Source organism: Rhinichthys klamathensis, unplaced genomic scaffold, assembly GCF_029890125.1.
Source record: "Rhinichthys klamathensis goyatoka isolate OS25496 unplaced genomic scaffold, OSU_Roscu_1.1 h1tg000275l_1, whole genome shotgun sequence".
Taxonomy (NCBI): Eukaryota; Metazoa; Chordata; class Actinopteri; order Cypriniformes; family Leuciscidae; genus Rhinichthys; species Rhinichthys klamathensis.
This window is the reverse complement of record NW_026606794.1, coordinates 1,705,823-1,717,925: the sequence shown is the minus strand read 5'-3', so window position 1 is coordinate 1,717,925 and position 12,103 is coordinate 1,705,823. Positions and strand designations below refer to the sequence as shown.

Genomic DNA, 12,103 nt, shown 5'->3' with positions numbered 1-12,103 from the left:
TCATGTATGTTTCCTTGTGCCATGTGCTCTCCTGTTGATTGTCTAACCCCTCCCATCTTGTTATCTGATTATTGGCTCAGTTGCCCCACCTGTCCTTCCTCGTTACCTGCCTTGTTTGCTCCCTATTTAGGGTACGTTTACACAACAACGATATGCTTAAAACAGAGAAGTCTTTCCTTTGAGTTTTCCGATACAGACGATGCCATTGTCAAAACGATCCCCATTCCCTTGGATCCGCGAAAACGACTAAAAACACTGTATTCTGCTGCCAAGCCATTAGATGGCGATGAAACACTATAGATTGAACGCGTAATATGCATGTGCATGACGTCATCGTTTTCAGAGATTCACGTTTTTGTTGTTTACACAGAGACCGTTTTCAAAAACTTGCACTTTGAAACCCGTTTTCAAAAGTTTACGTTTTCAGGCACCCAAAATGCCGTCGTCGTGTCAATGAACCACCAAAATGCATAAAAAGTTTTAGGTTTTTAGTTGAAAACAATGTCGTGTAAACAGCCCCTTATTCTCCTTGTGTTTGCAGTCCTGTGCCAGATAGTCGTTTCCTTATGTTTTGCTTCCCTGCTTGTTTCAAAGTCAAGTCAAGTCAAGTCAAGTCAAGCCAAGCCACTGATTTTCCCCTCGGGGTAGTTTTTGTTTTATTTTTACATTTAAATAAAAGCCCATCTATTCTGCATCACTGAGTCCTCAACCCTCTCCCCTTACCAAAACCCGACATTTTATGCATGCTTGCTAAATGAAAGTATCCATCTCTTTAAAACAAAACAAAAATCTTACTGACCCCAAACTTTTGAACGGTATATGGTAATTCAGAGGCAATTTTTTTTAGCAGATTCCATCTGGAGTGACCTTGGAATTCCTTCATCTCATGGTCTCATATGCTTCTTATGGACAGGCAGAAAACAAAACACATGCACAAAAACCATAACATTTGCATTCTCATCACACCTCTTTACTTAATTACACTGAGATGCGATGGAAAGGTGTGACACAGAAAGGACAGGCCTTTATCAATAAGTTTAGCCTTCTGAGAGGTTTCAAGCTGAAACTAAAATGAAAAGGCAATTAAGTTTAAATTGATCAGAGTGTATGAAGAGCTATTATTAATCACTTATATCAATTATGGAGACTTCACCCTTCTACTGGCTGGGGTCACCAGGGTCAAGAAGATCATGCTCTGTGGATGAAATGGCTGGAGACACCTGTATGTGTATGTAACCCGAGTCACTGGGCAAACCACAGCCTACCGTGGTAAAACATTATGTCCGGATCAAGTTACTCAATGAACCCTTCACCACAATCTGTTACTATGGGCTTGCAAATGGACACCTGTGTTCCAGAATGGGCCCATTACTGCCATAGTGGCACTCTCACTGACCTCACAACTTACACGCACATACAGACAAAAAATGATGGATGAAATAATAAAAGGAAGGAAGGAAATAAAAAAGAGAAAATATATGTGGGTGTATTTGATGAAGGCTAGAGGAACAATGAAAAAAACCTAGAAAAAGTAGGTGTCTATCCATCTTCACAGAAAGCAAGTACATGAAAGTGGCAAGCACACACTTGTGATCAAACGTAGACATGCACACACACACACACACGCTCTGTTAATGGATGACACAAGGGAGGAGGGAGGAGGGGGGAGTGACCTAGAATACCACTTGCAGACAAGACAACAACGAAACAATGCAGAAGACAGCCCATAATACTCACTAAATGAATGTCGTTACCTGATAGATCATTACCACAATCGCACAGTCATAGATCATTTTAATTCCACATATATTACTTTGTTTCTTTCATCGAGAACACACATAGATAAAAATGTCTTTGTGTATGAATAAATAAAATCCTTCCCCTACCATCTCCAGTAATTAATAATTTACACCCTATTCCATTTGTATCCCTTAGAAAGACGTAGGAAAAAGATCGGACTTGTGTAAAACTGCCAAGGTTACTACGACAACTGCTTCTGGGAATGAGTGAAGTGCCATTATGAAGTGCCAGGAATTCTGGGTATTTTTACTTTGGACTGCAGATGAAAGCGCAGCCGTTCGCATGCGTTCTAGTGGGCATGAGCACTGTTTTTCAGGACCATTCATCACGGTGTATCGTAGTGACACGTTCAAACGAGAAACATTTACTTGTCCTTTTGTTGCAACATGGTTTCTTTGAAGTCTTGTGTGAGTTGCAGTACTGATTAATCTGTGTTCAGCTGCACTCTTGGAAAAACTTTTAACAACCATCAGTTTTTCAAAGTTTAAAATGTCTCTAAAAGTCAGCATGAAATCAAAATTGACTGTACATTTTTTTTAAACTTTTTTTACTGGTCTTTCCTTTTCAGATGACTCTCATATTTTTATACCCCTCTTCTTAGTTTAGTTTAGTTTACACTTTATTGTCCCCTTAGGGAAATTTGTCTTGGGCTCAGTGTATATGCTGCATTTCCAGAAAAAAAAAATATTCTAAATCCATCACATCAAGCACAAATCCAACCTTACATTTTTAGCTCATTGAATATCCTGTTTCACTCAGAAATATTTCACATTATGTGAAGTAACATGGATTGCATTTGTAGCGTCATGTTGACTTGGGCCCGATGTACACTGTAGTATGACATCGGCAGTGATTTTGACGTAGGGGAGAAAAGAATTTCTAATGTCGTAGGGCAAAAATGTATCCTTGGCTATATCCACACTGCGAGTCTTAGTGCTCAATTCCGATTATAGCTGTTCACATTGTTGTTTTAAATGTGGCCACTATCAGATTCCAGTGTGAACAGATCATCTTCCTGAACTGACCCGCATGCACAAAAGAATGATAAAAAGATGACACGTAGCAAAGTCATACGGAAGTAAACACAAAGGACATTAAAGTAATCGATAATGCGCTTATTTATAGCATGATCTGCCGGGGAGGCCAGCAAATTTGTGCGCAGGCAATATAAAAAGTTTTTAATATAATATAAAAGAGTTTTTAAAAACGTAGAGCGTTACTCTATTTTAGGGTGACTTTTTACCATCTGTCTAGGGACTACAGATGAAAAATAGCCTTTTGGCTAATTCTGGCATATTTACAGAAATGTTTATTAATATGCACTGTCCCTGTAATAAAAAAAATAATAATAAAAAAAACGTAAGATACGAGCCCTCATGATTTGCTAGAGCTGTCACTAAAATACCTATAAGTTCTGGCACATCACTGTCCTTCCACTGACTACCTTTCGAAACGGTCTTGATAACTTTGGGTATGTAAAATCTTTGAAGAGACTCCCATGAGCGCAGAATTGTGGCGAATGATGCTCTAGTCTAGAGTGATGTAAAAGTCGCATGAATTCCGATATGACTGTTCAGACTGAGGTGGCATTGCAAAACATCTGACCTGTTTCTGATTTAGGACCACATATAGAAGTGGCCCAAATCGGAATTGAAATGATAATTTTTCATGTGGTTTGAGGGGTTCACACTGTCATAACAAAAACAGAGTCACATATGAGCAAAAAAATCGGATTTGGGTCACATTTACCTGCAGTCTGAACGTAGCCTTTGATCGCCTAGAGTGACATGTTCATCAATGGCCAATTAATGGTCTTTTCTGACAAGTTCTGACAAATTTGGGTTGCACTCCTACAGCTCCCCTCATTCAGCGCATGTGCAATGAAGAACCAATAGGGCTGATTAATATTTTGCACAGTTTTCTATTAGTGTTCGCATGCACACCGGCTGTTCAAAGTCCTGCTAAGAGTTTTCAACTAAATATTTGTCCCAAATTATTGTTAATATACATAATGAATTCACCCTAGGCTGGAAGATTGCATGTTGTGCATTTACTATCTTCTTGGTGCTTGAATAATGTCTATGCTTTTGCCTGTTTGGTGATTATATTCACTGTAGTGTTTGGACTGCCATCTCGAACCTGAGAACGCAAGTAGAGAATGACTCGCCCGGTGTGTGATGCGATGAGCTGTCTTGCATCGCAGTGTTACTCGACCGGCTTTGTCAATGCTGAATCATGCATGTCTTGGCTACAATTTATCATACAGGCATGAAGCACTGTAAACATTGCCTAACCCTTTGAGATCACATTGAACAATCTTGACATTGGATTATCTCAAAGAATTAAAAAAAAAGAAAAAAACTATAGCGGGCTTTGAAGGGACATTTTTGTGTTACCAATCCCTATAAAGAATAGACAGTCGGATTACATAGATTAGAAAATCTGGCCAGCACGAAATGGAAACAGTTGAAAACGTGGCTAATCAACCAAGTGCTGAGCAGTGATCATACTCAAACACATTACAGACATTTGGATCTGCTCTTTATGTCAATCATTCAATCACTGTCTCATTGCCCTTCAACAGTACACACACTTTCTGCGATGATATTCTGAGAATGCTTTCTGGAATGTTCAATATTCTCGCTTGTCTATCTGATCAAAGAACGGTTGCAGTTTATTTCATCACTGTTAGCAACTTATAGGGCTTATAGTGGAAGGTAAAGCAAACTGTATCTCATCTACCCCGAGCACATGCCTACATTCTCCAAAAGGAGCCACAGGTTCATTACAGTCTGAGTGTGTAATGATGATGCAAGCGGGAGGCCACTGCTGGTGCCGAACAAAGACCTGTATTCCATGTGGTGAGACTATAGATAGACAGTGTTGCAACATAGTCTAATTATGAGAGGAGAGAAGAGGGAATCAGGTGGTCTTGAATGATCTTCTATGTTAACTATTAAATTAGCCATGCAAATCAGATGTGGTAAGGTCTATGAAACTAAGAGATACGCACAAAGAAAGGGAGAGAGACAAAACAGAATGCTAAACACCCACACCAACACAGCTTAACCACGGCAACTGTCTTTTTCCCCTAGAGCAATACAAATAATCAGAACAAACAGTATCCAAGCAAATTTGTAGGCATGATGCAATTTAATGGGTATGTGGGTTTTGTTTTGCTTTTTCCCCAATCTTTTTCACGTGACCTTCCCTTTTTCACTCTGGAGAATGCATTGCATGATCTACAAACAAAACACTACTGAACTTAAAAGTGCAGTAGTCGATTTCTGAAAACTGCTGTTGAAAGTGGATCAGACAAAGCACCACAACACACTTGTAGCCAATCAGCAGTAGGATTGGCCACAACACACTTGTAGCCAATCCAGGAGAGAGAGAGTGAGCAAGATGGAAATTTGAAGACTAGCAGAAAGAGAGATGGCTGAGAGACATTACAAAAAAGAAAGGGTTATGGAAAAAGAAGGTTTATGATCAGGTATGATCAAGTAAAATATTTTTTTTTTTGCTGTTTCTGTAATGTTGGTGTGCTGCTGGCGACTAACAGCGAACTCTTGCTTGTATACTCTTGCGTACTGTATGTTAATTTGTTCTTCTTCATCTTCACTTTATTTTCCGTGAAGCATTATTTTAGCTCAATTACATTCACTTAGAAAAAAGATCAAAACACTTATACCAACTTAAGATTCAACACCAGCAAACCAGCTTAGGTTGATTTCAGATGTTTTTTTTTTAAGGGTATGCTAGTTTAAAGGGTTAGTTCGCCCATTTAAGACATGAAGTTGTATGCAATCCTTACCAGCACTATAGTGCATACACACTGACCCACTCTGTTGTCACCTCCCTGGTCAGAGTTCTGGCCGCTGGAAGTTTTTCAATAAAGTAGCCTACTCCCGGTTATTTTCCGGTGCCACAAAACTGTGCGTTTTTACGTGAAAAAATTATTTGCGTTTCAAAGCTTGATTAATTTACCACACAAAAAACACGCCGGTCAAAATTCATACTTTAGTTTTAATCGGCACTATTTTCTATCCATTTCTATCAATCCGCGCTGCTGTCAACGTCAACAGTGCGCACGTTCCGATCAGCTGTTCCATAGTGTTTACACAATCGATTGACAACGACGTAAAAAGTATTAAATTAACAATAGTGCGAACTTGTAAATTCCCAGGCTGTGACCACAAGGATGTGCCGGGATCAAAGTTCAGATTCCATCGTTTTCCTGTTTCGAATATAATCTCCGTCTGCTGTTAGTTGACCTCACCAGCAGGGGGTGCAAGCACGTGTTGTTGATTTGGCTGGTTGCCATCGGCTACTCTGCGGGAGCTAAAATATCCAAAATAAAGGATTTTCGTGTGTGTAGTGCTCACTTCAGCGAAGACGATTACATCCCCAATCAAGGAGGAAAAGGAAAATTAAAGAGTTTTGCTGTACCAGTACCACGGGTAAGCTCTATTTACTAACTTTATGATCCCATGTCTAAACTGTACGGTAAACAAGCTGACGTTTAGACTCCATTATAAAACACGTGAAAAGATGTCTAATATAAAAACAGCTATAGGGATATTGGTACAATTTGCTGGGAAAACTATTTGATTGAACACACACACAATTGAGGTGTTGTGTTGCAATCAATAACATTGTCGTTGTGCTAAAATTACTTTCATCATCTGATCCGTCTGGCATTGTGCTATTGGTTTCATCATCAGAAGTTTCGCAGTCAGACATGGTCAGCGAGTCGCGCTATCAACAGCTGATCGGAACGTGCGCACTGTTGACGTTGACAGCAGCGCGGATTGATAGAAATGGATAGAAAATAGTGCCGAATAAAACTGAGGTATGAATTTTGACCGGCGTGTTTTTTGTGTGGTAAATTAATCAAGCTTTGAAACGCAAATAATTTTTTCACGTAAAAACGCACAGTTTTGTGGCACCGGAAAATAACCGGGAGTACTTTATTGAAAAACTTCCAGCGGCCAGAACTCTGACCAGGGAGATGACAACAGAGTGGGTCAGTGTGAATGCACTATAGTGCTGGTAAGGATTGCATACAACTTCATGTCTTAAATGGGCGAACTAACCCTTTAACTTCAATCTTACACATGAAAAGAAGTTACTGATTTGCTCTAAAGATGGCACACGCTCAAATAACCCCTTTTCCTGGTGCCAAGTAAAACCAACATTAAGAACTGAATTTGGGAACTTTTAATTTTTTATATTTAAAACACTTTAGCCTAATTCAATGCTCAATGAATAAGCAATAACTTGAGATGGAGAACAACTCTACTTAGAGGTCTGGAATCAGTCATAAATTTCCCACATATAGTATGCACAGAAACAGAAACTTGGCGGCGGTTATTCCCAAATCAGTGTGTGGAAAGTAAGCAACTTTTTAAAGCAAATTAGCTGCTGATGCAGCTAAAATGAAGCTCCAAATGAATGATGTTCCTTTGGGCTCTCGAGCCATAACAGATGCCGGGTTCACAGGGGGCTTTACAGTAGTTGATTGTCAGAGATAAAGTAAGCAGTCTCTATCTTTATAGCCCTCACGTCCTCTGACATTTTCTCCAGAGGCAGCATATGTTTCTTTGTTGCTAAGCTCTGCTTCTCTGATTCATTCAATAATTTGGGCTTACACATTATAGACTTCATCTTCTCATTCACAGCTGTGCCACTGATTTCGCATTCATATCTTACAAGAATCAGGTCCTTGCCAGCTTTCTTCCATGTGTCAGAGAGACGCAGGGGTTTCCGGAGAGAGTCACTTAAAGCTGGCAAAAACAGCTTTTTGTTTTTGTGCAAAGTGTTGTAGAGAGGAAAAGGAATTACTCAACCAAATATTCTGTAAGTGCTCCTGTTTGTTTTCCATCCCTAGGCAACACTGTTATTTCCTGGTGAGGTCTTGCCTGATCACAGTGACGCAGTTTTCCTCTCCTCTCCTCACTTTAACTTGCTCTCTCTCTCTATCCTTCTCACAAACTGACATTAAACCAGGAAGGCAGAGAGATAGCAGTGACACATGAGGGTTTCCCTTCACAGGCTAACGGCCCATGAGTTCTCGTTTTCTCGGTTCCTTTTCTTTACAAGGAGTCAATACCAACGAACTGCTCTGGAACTGACTGCGTTTCTCTAAATATGTCTAAGAAAAGCATAGAATGTACATACAAGGGTAAACAGGACTAAAGATGCTGGAAAAAGAAACTATGAATGAATCCAGGATGTTTGTCTTTTATTCATGGTCTGTGGACACTTTGTTTGATTAGATATGCATCTACTTATGAAAAGGTGTATGTTTATAGACCACAAACTAGGTGTGCATCTATAGTGGCTAAATGCATCCTGGAAGAAGATGCTCCCAGACTTTAATCAGATGCTTTGAAACTGAGAAAAGAACTCTTATGGCAATTTGTTGGATAATTTGTAAGAATTCAATTTCAGTTGTACGTTTTCATATACATACCACTGACAGTTAGGTTTATGGGTCGGTCTTCATGCTTACTTTTTTTTTCTAAAAAGGTGCACGTTTTCGTACAATTCACATCATACAAATTCATCGCCACCTCTTAAAATAGTTGTTTTCTCATGAGATTGAGTTGGGCACACACAATTTAAGTATTTTTATGATTAATTATTGATTTAACTTCCAATGACTCAGGTAGCTACCCATGCCCATCCTGAGCATAAACATGACAATGAGGAAGAAATGTCCATCAACCACTACAAAACACCTGGCATAGGACAGTCCAACCTTTCTCTCTTCTTCTTTGTCTAGATCAGAATCACTTCAACACCCTGCTATCTCAATCTCTCCCTCCCATCCTTATCTGTCTCCTCGAGCCACCATATGGCTCCCTCTGCAAATCAGCACAATTTCATCCTTGTCTCCTCACGAAGGAAAAACGACTCGAGTCACTCAAGGTGATGCACTGAGAACGATTCTTAGTTAGCGCAGGAAAATGACAGAGCGATTGTTTGTGGTATGAGGGTGTGCTGAGTCTTGCTCTTTGAAATCTGCTTTTGAACTCACAAACACCAGCTCTCTACAAAGAAAAAAAAAAACCTCAGAGTTAAATTCCTTCGCACAAGCCCTGACTCAGTGATCTCATCCTAGGAACGTCGGTAAGATAAAAGTTGGATGTGTTGTTTTAAACTTTCGCCTAACTTTGAGGTGAGATCCAAGTGTATTCACGAGCGGTGCTCGCATTACAGTGAACCGCTCTGTGCGTGCACGAGATCTGAAGACTAGCGCGCGCATTCCACTCCGACTCTTTTATTCATCCGTCAACAGCAGCTTCAAAGCGCACTGACTCATTTGGCCACAGATCAGTTCAAATCGAGTGGAGCAGAAAGATCCGGTGCGGGAAATCTACAACTATGATATTTGTTTCCAGAGACACAAATAAGCTTAACTCAGGAGAGCGCAGAATTTTAGCATGCATACATAGCCTACTCACACGTTTAATATGATATAAATATATTTAGGCTATTGTATAAAATACATTTATTTTAAAGTATTATAGGCTATATTATTTTAATAATTTATTTTTAATAATATTATATAGGCAAATAATTAATGAGCAGGCGACTATCAATGACCCACTTCAAAAGATTGAAATCCATAACCTGGGATAAAGAGGACAACGGGGTTACGTGGGCGGGACCTGAAAATGTCGACTATAAATGACTCTCATGTCAAGAAACATTCTCCGAAAATGATTGATCTATACCAATCCTAACCCCCAACTGCATTGGATTATTTTATTAATAGCCTAACCTTTTGCAATTTTATTCTTTATGACAATTGAGGCACATCTGCTTGTTAAATGTTAGAGAAAACGATCCTACTACCGAGGAAACTCCCCGTTGAACTAAAGGGAAACTTATGATACTGAGAACCTGGGACTGTCCAGCGGGGGTAAACATGCTGTATCTGTGGAAATACAATAATAGCTTTCGGAAATGTGTTTGGGCAAATCCATGACAAAGCGAGGGCGAAGGGGGAGCAGCGCGTAAATCAGACTCGTCATTGAACGTTCTCCTTTATAGTTTATTGATCGACAAGAAACGGAATTACGAGGGATCTCAAGCGTGTTCTAAAACAGACAGACATATAGACACTTCGCGGTTATTTATATGATAAACGATGATAGGCTATATTCTGCCTGCCTTATAGTCTTTCTTATTTCTTATACGAGCCCTCCGCCACCTTTATAATCCCATTACGTATTCTGCTATAGCTCGGCTTAATCCTGGACACACTGGCAGTCCTGTCCCGCATTTCATCCACCGTCTGTCTCTCTTATCTCTCAGGAATCCACATTAACTGTTAAACACTAGGCTTAAACGCAGCCGCAATTCCGACAGTGAAAACTCACATTATCGCTCATTTTGAGATGATTTACAAAGCGTCTACTCTGCAGCCCCGGAGCCGCGCTCTCGTCCAAGTCCCCAGTTCTCAGTCTTTTGTTAGCGAGCGCAGCCCCGCTGAGTGTCTGATAAATGCCATTTCATTCCAACAAGCAGACCACATGCTGCTTAAACAGTGAGGGGCTTTTACCTCTCTGACTCTACATTGCCTTCAGCCGTATGTGTGAAAACAAAGGTTTTATCAATCGTCAAATTGCCTTGCATGCATCGATAAAGCATGGTGCTACCCGTTTAAATGACTGCGCTGATAGGATTTCTTAACCTGCTAATTTTCTGAATCAGTTTTTCCGTTGCAGTTATGGAAAGCATTTCAACTAACTTGTATCTATTATGTTACGGGTGCATTTTTTTTTAAGTAATCAAATTGATCTATTAATTAGCTAAGTAGCCCTCTTATTCCTATAGTGACTAGAATCTATTCAATTAGTCACCAGTAGCTACTTCCTCTGCCTGCTAGTCACTAGCCTATCCCAGTCGTGACAAATAACCATTCCATTGCTAACAGTGGCAAACTGCAACGTCTAAAAACTAGTAGTTATTATTAGTATATTGCATATTTACTAGCCTACTCATTTAAAAGACAGTCTCCTATCTAGCTCAATTGCTACCAGTAACCATATATTTTGTTAAAATAGCTTTCATGTTACTTCTCATGACTAGTCAGAATGGCTACTTTATATTTCAACAACAAATACTCGTAAAATCAATATAGCTAAATGGAACTTGTTCGGAGTGTGTGCGTAAATGTTTGAGACAGCGTCAGTTAATCTTTGATGCAGTCTTCAAGCTTGTCATCTAATCTCTGTCTGCCTTATCGCGATCACACAAAACCATGGGATTTCTCCACTCAAGGTGTCAAACTTCACTGTGGACCTCAAGCATGACAATAGGAGTGTTACAGTTTAAAAAGCACTACTGCGTAAAAAGCCAGTGTGGATGTGTACGAGGTGCGCGTACTGACAAAGTGACACACATAAGCGGGGTTTAGTAGTAAACACCAAAATGATCGTAACATTATTGCGAACCACCATTCAAAGCAATCCAATAATATGAAACACATAAACTCACTAATGGGTCCATGCGAGGTGAGTCTAGCCGCTGGGAGACCAGAAGCATCTTGGAGTGCGGGTAAACCACGTAGCCACTGTTAAATCCACTTTGTTTCAGTATGTGTAAACTGTCTTACAAAGAAAAGCCTGATTTGGGAGTCTACTAAAATATGGTTAATATAAGTCTGGAAACTGTGCTATCGCCCAGTTGTGTGCGCGATAAGCAACAAGGAATGAGGATTGTGTCCAAACGAAAGCTAATCTGACATTCCGTTCAAGCGCCAGTCATGTTGATTCTCTTGAACAGGGACTAATAACACAAACGTCTGTATCAGCTCTCGCTCTACACGGCCACTTACGATCAGAGAGCTCTGTATCTTCCTGACTGGTGGGCGGAGTCAGCCCGTCTATAGGACGCTCCTCTGCGCGATGTCACAGAGGAGGAGGAGACGCAGATGTTCCACTTGCCGTCTGCACTTAAAGGGACATTACGTCCCTCCACAGCGATTCTGATTGGCGACTCTGTGCACTAGTTCACACGCGTATGGGCTTTTCACAATAGTGCTTGGGGATTTTGATTCATCCCTGTGACTCGAATCTTTTAAATCTGCCCACTAAAAAAAATAAAAAATCGTCCTGTTGGTCTTTTTGTGTGTTATGCTTGAGTCACTGAACTATTCATTCAATCGAATCATGAAATAAATAGCCTATATCAGGGCTACCATTTCTGGAGATCTACCTGCCTGCAAAGTTCAGCTCCAATCCTGGTCGATTTAGAGTAAAAGTAACTAAAAGTAATCAGAAAGTAGTCC

At 40.1% G+C, this 12,103-nt stretch overlaps 1 protein-coding gene across 1 annotated transcript in view; it reads right to left on the bottom strand.

Moving 5' to 3' along the window:
• The window catches only part of si:ch73-211e3.1 (mastermind-like protein 2), a 73,867-nt gene extending 62,213 nt beyond the window's left edge, over positions 1-11,654 (bottom strand). Inside the window, exon 1 of the mRNA XM_056268525.1 lies at positions 11,311-11,654. Within this exon, the coding sequence (XP_056124500.1) occupies positions 11,311-11,358 (48 nt within the window). The 5' untranslated portion in view covers positions 11,359-11,654. The remainder of the gene's footprint in view (positions 1-11,310) is intronic.
• Positions 11,655-12,103: the final 449 nt, after the last annotated feature.